The 15,579-nt window shown below is 39.0% G+C and overlaps 1 protein-coding gene across 3 annotated transcripts; it reads right to left on the bottom strand.

The window, feature by feature from the left end:
- Positions 1-105: 105 nt before the first annotated feature.
- On the bottom strand, positions 106-14,038 carry LOC112290951 (protein CHROMATIN REMODELING 20). Of its 3 annotated transcripts, none has more exons than XM_024537826.3 (30): positions 13,625-14,038; positions 13,238-13,274; positions 12,793-13,022; positions 12,285-12,648; positions 11,914-11,976; positions 11,626-11,721; positions 11,152-11,244; positions 10,764-10,954; positions 10,350-10,590; positions 9,997-10,107; positions 9,347-9,617; positions 8,588-8,737; positions 7,995-8,248; positions 7,607-7,822; positions 7,141-7,436; positions 6,766-6,850; positions 5,996-6,226; positions 5,385-5,504; positions 4,766-4,932; positions 4,352-4,499; positions 3,949-4,101; positions 3,681-3,736; positions 3,125-3,428; positions 2,755-2,959; positions 2,585-2,658; positions 2,210-2,451; positions 1,821-2,024; positions 1,580-1,658; positions 899-1,227; positions 106-746 (listed from the first exon to the last, which is right to left on the bottom strand). In XM_024537826.3, exons 3-30 carry the CDS (start codon positions 12,891-12,893, stop codon positions 353-355), a joined length of 5,238 nt encoding a protein of 1,745 aa, XP_024393594.1. In that variant the 5' UTR covers positions 12,894-13,022; positions 13,238-13,274; positions 13,625-14,038; the 3' UTR covers positions 106-352. The 3 variants fall into 3 exon arrangements, with proteins under 3 accessions (XP_024393594.1, XP_024393599.1, XP_024393597.1); XM_024537831.3 differs by having other exon boundaries at positions 2,210-2,448; XM_024537829.2 differs by having other exon boundaries at positions 12,793-13,000; positions 13,625-13,766.
- Positions 14,039-15,579: the final 1,541 nt, after the last annotated feature.

Raw genomic sequence — 15,579 nt, 5'->3', positions numbered from 1 at the left:
AGAACACTACAAAATTGTCTCTGTTATCTAAGCAATTAGTATTTCATATACCATTAGCTATTAAGATGATTTGAGGGACTGTAAAATACAAACTGACTCTCAATATCTCAAACACGGCATGTTATAAAAGAGGCCTCGGCCATCCAATTGTAAGTTTACAACTTGTACCGGGTGGGGGAGGAGGGGGAAAGCTCGCAATAATTACTTCGAGTTAACAGAAAAAACTGGAAGATGCTTAACTCCAGAAATGCTCACCCAATCTAAATCCTACTTTTCATAAAAAATAAAATATAATCCTAAAACCTTAAAGCTTACCAATTCTAAAGGATGCAAAAACTAAGATTTAGGTGAACTATGATCTTTGGATAGATTCCCAATCAATTTTTTCGTGGCAATTTTTACAAACGGTGCTGTTTCCTAGACTGATTTTCTCATCTCTGAGTTGGATGGCATGAGTTTTATTTGTGCAGGGAACGCTGCCTACATGAGCAGGCACATAATTTTGAGCAACAAGATGCGGCTGGGAGAGAGGATTTGACTGTACAGATGAGAAGCTGTAAGTTGATGCAACATTTGTTGGTTGGAAAGGCATGCTGGTCACTGAAGGGGTTGAAGATGCGAGACTTCGTGGAACAGATTCTTCATGCTGAAAGGACTCCCACGCCATAGTTTGCTCTTCTTTTGAAAGCTTCTCATCCTCCAAATCTTCCAGCAAGGGTTCGTGTTCATGATACCTTCCAATCCACCTGCACACCATTATCATTAACTAATAAGTATTGCATCACCAATCCGATCGGGTTTTAACACCACTATCATTGTCAGGACAAGATGTACATCATACCATTAGTTTGATTTAACATTACTTGATATGTAATCCATCTAAATTCCACAAACTTACTGAGGACGGTATTCCAGGAGAAGCTTCCCCATTATATCATCCCGGGGTGGAGCATCATCTGGAACAGAAAATGCAGCCCGCCTTGGTTTTCCTGGTGGCGGTGCTGAAGCCATCTTTTCCGCTGGAACAAGCGCCGTTGATGTGGAGGGCTGGTCCATACTCTGAACGACTTGAATATCTTGCTGCTTTGGATCAGTGTATGCTGAATCCTCCATCTCGGGATAGTCATCTTGGTCAAGTACAAAAAAGAAATCCAGGTCATCTTCAACAAAATATCTTCCGACCTGGTGCTCGTCAAGCACTCTAGCAGCCAGACCTTCTTTCGCAACCTGAAAGTATATAACACAGTGAACAATCAAGCAGTGCGCAAGAAACAAATCCATACAAGTCGCAACTTGCTCTGATAACTGCAGAGCATACAAGTAATTTCAGTTCAACTTCCGATTTCATGTACATGATTTCAAGAGTATATCCATTTTTTCACTCGGAAAGCATTGAACTTCTCAGGGTTGTTCCTATGGCGTACACAGTAACCTCATCATAAAAGAGACATTCTTATAAAGTCTCGTCAGCTCTGCCAAAAGCAGTGAAATCTCTCGAATACACGCCTTCTTAAACTATTGTTCATTGAAATGTAGCCTGTTCATTTTTCAGATACTAAGCGTAATGGTCAGGACGTACCTGGCGATTGTAAATTTTTTCCTCCATTGTCCCGGAAGCCAGAAGTCTGTAGGCGTACACGTTCTTCTTCTGTCCAAACCTACAAGAACATCTCTCGTGATGAGCGTATGGAGACGTCAACTCAAACAATTTCAGGCAATCAACAAAGCTCAACTCAACACAGCATACCAAATGACTAGTATTTCATGCGCATATGTTCTTCTAATAAACATCCTTATGTAGTTTTGGATAGAGAAAGCACCTCCATGCTCGAAAGAGAGCTTGTAAATCATGGGTCGGATTCCAGGAGCCGTCAAAAATTATTACTCTATTGGCGGCAGGAAGATTAATCCCTAAAGATCCTGCTCTTGTGGAGATGAGTACACATTGCACAGAAGTATTATCCGGGTCATTGAACCTTTCCACAAGTTCCTGCCTAGACTTCGCCGATGTTTGTCCGTCAAGCCTAAGCAATCAGGAAAAGTGGTTAATATAAGTTCAGAAAACCACAGAGAGAGCACTCGTATAAGCATGTATCTTATAACAGCCAAATAGACAGTACGGGAAAGTTTTCATTTTGGGCTACTAGAAAGGTTGAAACAACCGTATAACACTAAGGATGAGGTTGAGGATCATAATAGTCCAACATACCTGTACCAATCACGATTTTTCACCCAATTTCCTTTCCAGCCATTCAAGCATGGCATGTTTGCCAAGAAAACTTCAATGAGGTCAAGTGTGTGCAAGGATTGGCTGAAGACGAGGGCCTTGTCCGATTTCACAGAACTTAACGATAAAATCTTCATCAAGATTACCATTTTACCACTCAACTCCAAAACTTCACGCTGCTGGCCGTCAATTAGGTCCTTCCACCATCCTGATTTATCCACCTGCTACACAACCCAGTAGGATTTTCAGAAGTCAAGTTCTGTAGCACCACAATGACGCAATATAGTTACAAATTTACAAACGAACACAACATTTAGCTTAGAAAAGTAATACTTACAAATGGAACTTGAAACTTACATTTTCCTGGTAGCCATCTCCTCGGCTAACAGTTCGAATACCATTTGCTGGTTTGTTTTTACTTTCCACAGAGCCTGCATTCCCTCCTCGAAATGTCAACAAACCAAAATTTACATAAACCAAAGAAAGAAAAGTAGCAAGCTTAAGACAACCGTCGGGTGCATACCCACCTTTGGCTGTTTCATCATCACCATTGTCATCGTTTATAACAATGACTCCATCATACACACTGTGACCAGCATCAACAACCTCAGGAACCTCAGGAACCTCAGGAACGTCATCATCAATATCCACGATAAAATTCTCGAGATTGTCCTCCTTGCGCAAGTTCTTCTCTTCTTGGGCTAAGATGAGCAAATCTGGATGGTTCCATATCTGCCATGAAAGATAAGTTGTAAGATAAAATAACTAAAAGCAGTGTCTGAGAAGTATACTAATAACATCTACCAGGTAAATCAACCCGATTCGGTTCAATAGACACCTTAACAACTTGGGAAGTAATAATAAAGAAACATGCATGATTACAATAACAAAACACACCTTTGCCAATGTATGATAAGCCTCAAAGAGAATGCTGCGGCGACCCTGTTTCTCATTCAATCCACTGTTGAGGAAACCATTTATCTGCAAGTACTTCAAGTACAGGGCTCTTTGCAAAGGAGAGAGCCTGACTGAAATGACATACACACATTTCGATGGCAGCTCGTCTTTCAAGACGCTCATAGTTTTCCGTTGCACAAAACCCATCAACTGCTTGTGCAATACATGAGCACGGTGCTTCATAAGCTTCACATCCTTCGATGTTGAATCTGCTCGCTGACCATTCTCTATAGGATTTTGAAATCTGAAAGTATATGATACAAGAAGCCAAAGCATCAGAAAAACAAAACATCGGAAACACGCAGCTTGGTGTAACTAAGTACTTGGCAGACATTCCATTCTTAACACTCTCAAGTCTTTATTACATTTTCTCTGATCTCTAAGAGCGACAAGATAGATAAGTTCAGTTTAGGATGAAATCAAAGAAGTCGCTATTTCTAGACCAGAATGTTTTAAAATTTGCGAAGTAGTGTGTGTATAAATACAACAGTAATACCTTCTTTTAAATTCTAGAGCGGGACCCAAAAATCCTTCCCTAACAAAGTCAACCATCTGCACTCAACATGAACTTTCAGAGTAAGAGACGTTACATTTTGCATATGTACAAAGTAAAAACCATATGATCGAGCTGTCGATCAATTTGAATAAACAACAGATGTCAAAAATGCAGCTGGAATTTGAGACTGTTTCCAAAAGAGATACAAAATAGTGAGCAACTCCCAGTAGTATTTAAGGAATTGCAAAGAGTAATCTTCAACACTTACGCAGTAGTACTCCAACAAATTGTTTTGCAGAGGTGATCCAGTAAGAGCAATGCGACGATGCGTTCGCACTTGCCTTAGAGCTTGTGTAATATCAGCCTTGCGATTTTTAATCATATGTGCCTCGTCACATACAAGTATGTCTGGTCCTGGATCCTGGTTGAAATTTACACCCACAAATTCAACCGTTAGCGATGCAGAAGTGCCCAACGCTAGAACACAAATTTTACGTTTTGGAACTCCTTGTCGCATGAGAGTCTGCCAATTCCACTTCTTTAAATAACAGAAGTTGCCACACCGAAAATAAATACCAAGTACGTGTACTGTTAAATCACTAAATATGATGTACTTAAGGATATTGAAAGAATTCTAAATAACTGTGTAAAAGTACTGCAATAAAAATCACCTGAAGAGAAGTACATAAATTATCCCGCACAATTTTATCTTTGACTGTTTTGCCTATTGACAAATTGCGAAATGCAGTATAACCAATAAGCATCACTCCACCACATCTTTGCCATTTACCGAGCAACCTGGCTCGATTCACATTATCTCTGGGAACAAATATTGTCAAATACTTATTAGTTCTCACACTGTTCTCTGAAACAGAAGCTAAAAGAAATGATTGCTAGAGTCATCAAACTGTAAAACAATTTTAGCAATTACTGAATGCCATTCATAAATTCAATAAAAACAAGTCTCAAAAAGGCGAAATTAAAATGCTAAGTTGCTGAATAGCTGAGAGCGATATTCTGCATCTTTTCTGAGCGACCAACGCAAAACACATTCAAAATACATAATAAAGTATTGAAAGACTGACCTCGCAACATCTTCAAGCATATAAACAGGAACTGGAGCCTCATTTCCTGGCTGCCACTTGTGAAATTCACTTCGCCAGTTATGTAATACATTGACTGGGACGACAATCAGCACTGTTTTAAGACCCAGGTCCACCTTCTTCAACACTGTGTGTACAAAACCTATAACCTGTAATTCAATGCGCTCAGATTCAAGATTCATAAAGATAATGCATGTGTCATTGTGGAGCAGTAAACGATACTTTCGTCTGCAGCAGACAAGAACCAAACACAATACAAGTAATCACACACCAACAAGAACAACGCTACCCATACAATACAAGTCCTTGTGATGACAGTCAATATAGAAATAAACCCAAATTATTACATGTGTTTCCACCTTTAGAAAAGGATAAGGTAAATACTATCAAAGAACCAAGGCACTCCACTCCGCTAGTATTTGTTCAATGGTCAACGCTGAGGTCTATTAATTATACGAACCTTTAAAAAATATGAAATATCAAGATAAATAGACACTTCAGGTACTGATACTCGTGGCAGAAAGTCATCATTGTTCTCCTGACATAAGGATTGCATAGTAACCAATCTAGAGAACCGAAGAAAATCGAATGGGAACCATACCTGCAAAGTCTTGCCGAGACCCATGCTGTGAGCGAGTATACAACCAAGTCCATCAACACCAGATTTAACTTTGCTGACCGACTCGATACAGTTCTCCCACATGAAACGCATGCCTGCCAGCTGTCACTCCATTCATAAGTAACAAAATCGGCACAATTTTTCTACGAACAAAAAGAATATATTGAGGAGATTTACTAGATGCGATTTCATCATACCACTAGAATAAACTATGCATTGTCACGACTTAATATCCTAAGTGGTATCTTAGCCAACAGTGAACTTGTGAACCACTGACAAAAAAACACACAAATAATAGAGAAGGTCAGCAACCACTACACTCAGATACACTTAACATGAACTCTTTGGAACTAAATGTCACGACCTACTATGCAAGTGATATTAGCCACAGTTCTCAATCTTCTAATAACTTCATATATACACTTGCTATATGAAATTAAGTCCAGAGGAAAACACATATCATTGCCTTGCTGGACAAAAAGCTCGGGTTCATGCAGTCTCCACACCTATCCGACATAAGTTAACCAAACTAGTATCGTATAGATGCTACTTTAAAACGACAGAAGCCTCACACAGACAAAAGTAAAGCATACCTGATGAGGTCTTAAGACCGCAGATATGTGCGGGGAAATTCGGACAGGTTCCTCGTTATCAGCACGTGCTTTGTTCAGAATGAATCCCTCTTCTGCAATATCATCTATATCCATGTCCAGAAGTTCATCACTTATGTGCATGTGACGATTTTGTCGATTCGACTTCACTGGAGGTCCCTTGCCGTTAACCTTGGCTTTCGCTCGCCAAGACTCAAGCAGATCTTGTCGTTCCTAGCATAAGAAAGTCGGAAGCATGTAGTCAGAGAACTGACGTTCTGTCAAGCTATATAGCAAATGTTAGAATCTATCCAATTTCGTACTAATGTATCTCCCAAAAACCATTGAAAAAGGTATTTCTTCACCCTGTAGATCACAGATCTTGTATTGCCTCAAGAAGTCTATTGCCATTCACTATAACGTTTATTGCCCCAGATAAGAGCGAAAGATCACCAAGTGAGGCCGAGTATGACAAATACAAGTAAGGCAAAAGGTGGAACGCGATTTCACAGAGACAATCGTCATTCGTGACTAAAGGTGCCAGCTGGTGACGTATGCGACTAAATCATAAGTATCAGTTCGGTAAGTGACATAACTTAACACAAAAAGGTAACCTCATACGCTTTCAACTATACAATGTACTGCAAGGCATACCATAGAGGAAAGGTCACAGTCTAGCTGTCGAGTATAAATATAAAAACAAGCAGAAGAGGTAAATCAAAAAATAATATCAAAATAACTCCCTTAAGTTATCTCTCGGGTTTGCCGCTCACTTTCTCAAGGGCCAACAAATGCTTCGTCTTCTCATCCAGCTCCCTATCATCCGGCACTGATCGAATATTTCTTCGCCTATTGCTCCTGCAGCAACATATAATCTCAAATCAACCCGAAAGAACAAGCAAGAACATTTCGACCATATTGCAAACACGGTCTATCATGAAATATCCATTACTAGAAACATGATTTCACAAAACAAAATAAACTTTTAAACCCCGACTTGACAATCATTTAAAAGATAAGGACCATCCACGACGCGCGAGGAGATGCGTATCTAGTCACCAAGCACTAATTTTCCAAGTCAATCTATAAGAAAAAAGAACGCTTAATTCTAGTTAGCCCATGAAATATTCGCTTGGGAAGGCAGTAACCTTTTTTTGTTACTGGTGATCTTGTCATTCCAAAGTCCATCCTCGCTGTCTTGTAAAAGCAGCTGAGTCTTTAGAGCATCTTTCACAGCTTGATATTGCTGACGCAGATTGTGTAAGGGCTGTTTATTACAGAAAAAGCACTTCCAATCCGAACTATTGACAATCTGATCAAGACCTTCCTCGCCCAAATTACGCTTAATACAAGGACAGCAGAACACTTTGTCACAGGATTCGCAACACAAGACATCACCACCTTGTCCACACCAACGGCATTCATCTTCATGTCCATCTTGGTCCTGCAGATGTCCCGCCGTTAAAATTCTAATTATACCAAGGCACACGCCTATATAGACTCTACATGATGATTAAGGTGGAAGTACAATAATCTGAAACATCTGTAGTTAATTGAAAACCAAGATAAACAGGCTCTTCTGAAATTGAACACTGAAAATATAAGGCAATAAACCTTGTTGAATGGTCCGCTGAATAAGAAGTTTTTGCACTTTCTACAAATGCCCACATCCAAGGTTGGATGTTTCATAACATCTCGGTTCCTTAGAAGCATCCCACAAGCAGTACATGAAAAGTTGCGAGGCTCGGCATCCGAGTAGTATTTTCCAGTACTTTGTCGCCTTCTAGTGTTGGGCTTCAGTAATCCACTCTCAGAGTAATTTTCTTCGCCCTGCAAACCTCCCAAAAAAACGATCATTTACATGCATTCAAAATACAAAAGTTTCAAGTTAGGAAGCACAATCACCATGCGGAGGTTATCCACAATGCCAGTTTTACCACATAACCCGCACGTGTGCCTCTATTCAACACGTCAGCTTTGTAGAGACAATCAACTTAAGTACCTTTGGACTTGAAAGGTACCAAACTCCAGATTGCATATTCTCCAATTGAACAATTTGCGAGCTGTTCTTTCTGCTTCCAACAACTACAACTTCCGCTGAATTTTTTGATAAATCTTCGTCATTCTCTTTCATATGAACATCGTCCTGCAGAGGCTTGTCTCTAGGTGCGGACTCCTCAACCTCACGTTCGTCATCGCTATCAATCATGACCACAGTTTTCCTCCTCTTGGTGTCATTTGGATCTCCATCAATCTCTGCGAAAAACGGTCAGAAGAAACCGGAGTTTAGAGCATAAACAAATATGATAAGAAAAAGCACCTGGAGTTGAAGTTGCGATGCCTACAGAGAGTGAGCAGAAAATGCACAATTAGACAAGTTTCAACATTAGATTCCAGTTACATGTGTTGGTCAACACGACTGCAGGTCTACATTCATGATCAACGTCCATCAGCTAATATTATCCACCCACTTAACATAACTAAAAAACTTAAGAACAATCGGAACACACAGCCAATAAATCAAGATAGAATGCATTTTACATTCCAGTGACTGCGACTAAAACCGATAATGGCAAAAGAAGTCTTCAAAAATACCTGCAGGTGTCAAACGTCGCTTCAGCTGATTGGATGGTTCAGATAGAACGCCTCCATTGTTCAAATAAGAAGCCTGAGACTCTCCAAAATGCACCACACCATCCCTGTCCACGATCATTACTGGTATGCCTTTCTCGTTCTCATTTCCCCCTGATTTTTATAAACGAGCGGATCAGAGAAATGAAAGCAAGCCACATTCGTGTCAAGGAGCAGAAACATCGCTCGGGACACAACATCAATTACATTCGAAAGAGACATCCGAATAACAACAGAGTTGCACTCATTGTAAACCTGCAACTGATCCCTGCTGAAGAACTGTCCAAAAGCAACATAACAGCACAAAATTTACTGCCTCCTAGACACTTCAATTTTTTTGATTCAGAAGAATACACGCACAAACACAGCATTCGCTTGAGGGTTATCTAGTTCAGTCAAGTGAACCTTAGGATATATTTAATCTGGAAAGGTCCTAAACACTACACAAAACCGTAGCCATGTCCCCGACCATCTAAGAAAATGAAATTGAAGCCATTCATGCGTTTACCTTTGACAACAGTTTCCATGAACCGCTTAAACTCAAGTCTAAGATTTCCTCAAATCTCGTCTGGGATTCGTGCCAGAAATAACCGAGGGAGTGCATATGAAGTAACTGAACAACTAGATATGTGATAGAGCATTTCAACAAGAAGAATAGCAGCGAGAAACTTCTGAAATATTTATGAGAAGAAACCGCAATATAAGTGTACTGCAGAAACTTACCGGTCGAGTTCGTAATAATTGGAGGAGATTCATTCAATGGCTCAGTTTCAACACCGACTTCAAATTCAGAGTTTAGACCCTGATGTGACTTCTCTGTGACTCCAGGTATCAGCTCCTCAGGTAGAGATCCATTTTGTCCCCGAGAAAGCACTCCGGCAGGAATTACACCTTCCACCTTTTTCTGCTGCTGAATAAGCCGTTTCCTTGGTCTTCGAGGGGGCTGTTTTCTTTGCAACTTCTTTGTTTTCTTCACATCATCGGCTTCACGAACCTAGATATCATTGAGAAAAGTTGCTCAATACGTAACTCAAATATATAATATGCTTTAAAAACCACATTGCCCAGCACCCATAAAAGTCATTGAATAAGTTCTCATGTACAGAGGCAATAGTAGCAACGGAACTGTAGATGGCAACCACTTCAGAAAAGAATTGTTGTATAACACAGCAAATGTACACCCAAAGTATATGAATATTGGTGTAGCAACTAGTTGCACGATCATGTTTATTCTATGCATTTTCGGATAGATATTAACAAGGTGATTCACTGACTTATGAGCTTTAAACTAAACCACGTTCACCAAAAATTTAGCTCCGTGTTGAACACACATGCAAACTTCAATTGCATAGGAATCCTGATCAAAATGCAACCTTTTTCACAATTATTTTCTGCGGTCCTGCAGAACTTTGTTGTCCCTCGTTTGCCAAAGCTTCTCTAAAAAGTTTACTTTTGTTCTCATCCAAATCACCTATTTCTTCCACCTGGAATACTTAAAATATTAGTGAGCAACCAAAGAACCACCACATCCCATGTCGAGACGGACAGCAAACGTTCAAATGCATCACTCATGCAAAGATGCTGACAGAACAAACTCAAATCCGACCATTCGAGAGCATTCTGAAAGAGAAACAGTAATCAAACCCTGGAATAACATTAGAAGGTACTAATATTATGAAATTTTAATCAGATAAGGAGTGGATGTCAAAAAGTTTGAATAACATACAGTATCTGCTCCAGGCAGAGCCAGTCCCATTAATGCCGCTTGCTCAGGTGTAGAAGCGAGATAGACACTAGCCCATTTCGCAGTCCCCATAAGAGAACCAGGACCTGGATTGTCTTCTTCTTTGTCTAAGACGTCATATAATGACCACGCATCCTCTGGTGCAACATCCGATTCGGTTTTGGATTCAACTTTTTTGACTAAAAATCCACTGGCCCCCTCGTCCTGAATCCTTCCATGATGCCTGTACATAAAAAATCCTTAGCATGTTCCCCACACAAGCCTGAAATGCAACCAAAATGATCTTGCAAATCGACATAATGTATTGTAACACACTTTAACAGGCTGATCCTAATGTAAACACCAAGAGTTGCATACACCCAGTTTCAAAAGAAAGTATTAGATAGGAGTGTGCACCTTCTCACTGGCCGCTTCTCTTTCAAGTCTAATTCAGCCTTCTGAACAACCTCAAAAGCTTCAGGAGTGGGCGCTAAGCCCACCCAATGCGTTCTCTTCCTCCAGGTCTCTGTTGTGCACAACTCGGGGAGCTGTTTCTCCAGCAATTTGTACAGCTGCGGCAAATCCTGACCAGCGTCTTCTAATTTCTCCTGGGAATTTGTGAATCATAAACAGTCCATACAATATTCATCAGCATCTTTGAGAAGCAAGATTAGGTCCAATGCATGAATGAATGTGAAGAAATGCAATGTGTTTTCCACGAGAAAGGAAGACACGGAAGTAATCCGACAAACACATCTCCATGCACCTACAAAAGATAGATAAGGAAGGATCAAATCAGGATAACCTGCAAAAGCGCAATCTGGTCCTCCAGTTCGGCGAGCTGATCCTTGCAAATTTCGATATAGGTTTCCATTTCCTCCTCAATGGCTGCCTCCAACTGAAAATACAAATGTTGGTCAATACTTGTTAAATTATTTCTTAAAAACCGTACAGTTTAAAAGGACAATCAGATGTAACTGAATCGAAATTTGATTAATAGCTAACTTATGACTTATGTACAAACACAAAAATAGAAACATCTTGTACTTCATTAACCATTCTTTAGTAACTTCGAATGTGTGTGGGAGCATTCATCAAAATTCTGCATCCCACTCTGCAGGTGAACTAGATGTACAAAATCGCCACAAAAATTCTTTGCATAATTGATAGAAATTATTAAAAGAAAAGCCTTGATATTAAATCAATTTGTATATCATAAAAATTTAGCTATAAGAATGGATAGAAATGCTATATTAAAATTGAAGGGAAACGATTAGACCTCAGGTCCAGATTTAGTTTCCGCAAGTTCGGAAGAAACCTCCTTTCTCATCGCCTCCAGTGATTCATCCTCGAGTTTCTCCTGTGCTTCAATAGCCTGGTCAAGCATAAATTGCGAGCAATGAACATTGGTCTAAGATTCCTGCAACTGAAAAGAACGAAAACAACTCTGTACAATCTGAAACGATAAGAGCACATTTCTAAAACTAAAAATTAAAGGCGTCAGCCCAACAAGAAATCGTCACGAGCAAATAAAAGTGTTCAAAAAACACTTGCCGGCAAGTAATACCTCATGCTCAGCTTGAAAAAAATCATCGAGCAAATTTTGAATATCCTCATCTGTGTAAGTAACCTGAAAAATTAAACAATCAAATCATGCCGTGAGTAGGTCACTTGACTTTACAAGTTGCAAAAACTAAAGAATCCAATAGCAGCTTTCCGGTTAAGATGAAACGATCCTACCTACGCGTATTAAAAAAAAAAACAACAACAACAACAACAATTGGATTGAAGCCCGTTTCTACTATCTTTGTTACATTTTGAATTACGACCTTTCTTCAAAAATTCAACAGCTCAGCCAACACCTAATGCAACCCGTAAGAAATACGTTAATTTGATGAAAGACATGTACGTTGAAATGAACTAGAGATAAATATCCACCTCTACGTTAAGACTACTGTCATCATCAGATAATGAGGAATCATCGCCATCTTCATATTCTGCATCTTTCCCCTCATCAGCCGAACTGGATTCCTCAGCGTCACCATCTTCAGCACCATCTACATCCTCACCCTTCTCCCCATCGTCAGCCTCAGCATTAAAGGTGACGTTGCCAACACTGCTCCTATTGTTATCTTCATCAGAGCCTTCAACAGCAGACTGATCGCCATCTTTAGATTCAATTCCATCTTTCCCAACACCTCCATCTTCCATCTCACTTGCTACGGTAGCTACTTCCCATGTCACCTTCTTGATATCAGCTGCTGCTGAAGTAGATGGTATTGCTGAAGCTACTTCTTGCTCCCTGAGAACAATTCCAATTTGAAGCACCTTAAAAAATTCCACCGGAAAATGGGTTGCGCTGGGATGATTATGGAAGCAAAATGGTGGTGACAGAAACTTGTGCAACTAATGGTATAATTGTACACGGTGACTCGGGAAAACTCACGCTGAATCTGAAGCACTAGCGCCAGCAGGGACTGAACTCTCGAAGGCCAGATGAGACGGTGCATCTTCAGTTGCCACGACCAGAGTATCAGAAACCTCCATAGTAAACCTCAGCTGTGACTCACGTTACTCCGCATAGCTCGTCTTATACCATAAAAAGAGCTCCCCGCAACTCACTCACATCCAAAATTTTCACTCCGCATTCACGTCTGTCAACACAGTTTCGAGAGGCTGAAGCCAATCCACCAAAATTCCATGCAAAACATCAGCTTTGGGTGGAAGCGTAACTGAGACCCAATAGTGAAGGACGAGACAAAACGCGCGACATCTAAAAACTACATTTTAACTGAGCTGCGAAGTCTCGGTAACAGTAATTGACAACGTACACATTTGGACTTAGCGCCATTTTACACCGCTAATCATGACAATTACAGTGCAGAACTTACAGTTGACTGAGCAAGATCGATTGAACTCATCACCAATCTGCATTCGAATCAACCACAGACCCCACAATTATTGACATTGCTGCTTAGCATGACAAGCATCGGCCTATTCCTCACACGGAACAACCTACCCACCCATTTTTCCGGCTCCCCATCACCACAACACAAAATCCCGCAATCTCCCAGCTAGATCATCATGTACAACCAATAAACTATCCATTTCCACGCCCACTACAACGCGCGCTTCAATCCAAACTCTCCCCCACTCCAGTCCCACAAACCTCTAGGGTTGTAACCCACATTCACTGCTTCCCAGGGTATCGCTCACATTGGAAACCAACCCAAAACAGCTGATGTCAAATGCAGCAAGAAAAAACAACAATAAATCACCTTGATCGACAGAGTGAACTGCTCCTTCGACGCGGTAGCCGAGATTCAAACCTCCCGCTACAGACGACTATGTTGATGAAATCAACGAATTCCCACCATCACCAGAACGTCCGGTGAGACGATGAACGAAGAAGAAGACCAGGTGGGACGACGACGACGAAAATGAAGACGAAGATGAAGAACACGAAGTTCTCGACCCTCAAATTTTGCTTTCTTCACATTGGCGGCATTTCTATCTGTCTATCTACGTTTGCCCCGGCTTTAAAAATCCTCCAACTATTGGCAAATATTGCAACTCCACTTCCCCCGTGGTTTGTTTCGGTGGAAAAATAAATAAAAATATGAAGAGAAGGAGACTCAATTTTGCGTCCCACGGTGCCTCGTCTTCAAACCCTAAAATCGGACTTCAAACAAAAGTGAAGCTCCAAAAAAAATTCTACTCCCCCCCGTTTGTACTTGTTTGGTAATGGGAGCCACATCACACGGCTTCATGCGCTTGCCTCCCCTCTCTCTGTTTTAGGTCCTTCCTCACTTCGGAGGACCTATTCCCGTGGATCTTAGGTTATAGAAATCTAGGAATTTGAAATATGTCAAAATGTGGCATTTCGGTTTGTTCCATATTGTTTTGTTGCATGGGAAGAGGTGGATTAAGAAAAAGAAATAAATAAATGATGTTTTGTAATTATGTTTTATAACCTTGAACCAATAGTAAACATAAAAAAGTATTGACAAAAATAAAACCATATCATTAAGATGAAAGCACAAAATTTGTAATTTTATTAATAAAAAGATAATTAAAAGTACAAAGCTATGATAATCAATTTTAAATTCTATTTTTTATTTTATTAGATTTTAATTTTTTATATTGGTATTTTTTAAAAAAATATTGAATTTAAATTTAAAATGTAATTGATGGATAATTATTCCTAGTATCTACATCTTTAATTTCCTTAATTAAATCTAAGTATTGTACAAATCAATCAAATTCTTATTCTTTGACATACTTAGTAAACATATTTCATGTTGATCTTTAAAAATATTTTTAAAAATAAATCATAGTATTTGATAAATTACTAAATAGATGTTTATATCATAAATTTATAATAACTACAAGTATTACGACTAATGAAATTCTTATACATATAGTATATACTTAAAGATGTTGTTGTAAGATTCCAATAAGAAGCAATTGTAATCATATGTATTTTTAAATTTAAATGTTTATTTTCCATATACTATTAAGTTAAGTTTGGTATTGAATATATATATTTATAATTTTGTATTCATTCACAAATACTAAAAATAGATATTTTCATTAAATTATGTTATTTTCTAAGAATTAAAAGACTCATATTGCACTAAAAACATTTTGAGCAACAACATAATTTTAAATTGTTGGATAATGTTTCTTATTCTTGGTATTATTCCATTTGCAATTATGAGTCAAATTCGCATTTGCAAACAATATAATTCAAAATGAAAAAAAGAAAAAGAAAATCCCACAAAGACCCACCTATGTAAATTTCAAACATATAATTGTTGAATTTTACTAATATTATTAAGCAGATCTACATAATATAAAAATAACACTTTGGATTTATAAAATACTTTGGATTTTACAATGGTACTCGCAAGCATCATAACAATCCAAATGTAAATTTGATCCATGCTAATTGAAATTATATCCATATTTTAATATAGTACAAAGTATGAGTTTTACATGTTAATTTATAATTAATACTAGTTGAACCCATGCCGTTGTCATAGAAAATATGCAAAAAACTAGTTAATTTTGAAAGCCAGTGTGATATCTTTTTTGAGGTAGAAGTGAATCATATGTGCTGTTAAGGGCATGTGAATCTGTAAACAATGGTTCTCTTAATGCACTAGGAATAGCTGCATAACTCAGCTTTTGCTTCACTTTTGAGAGATACAACCAGTTATGTCGATGAAAC

The sequence above is a fragment of the Physcomitrium patens genome, chromosome 14 (assembly GCF_059467195.1).
Source record: "Physcomitrium patens ecotype Gransden chromosome 14, ASM5946719v1, whole genome shotgun sequence".
NCBI lineage: Eukaryota > Viridiplantae > Streptophyta > Bryopsida > Funariales > Funariaceae > Physcomitrium > Physcomitrium patens.
Note: the sequence above shows the minus strand (reverse complement) of the source record. Positions and strands in the feature narration are given on the sequence as shown.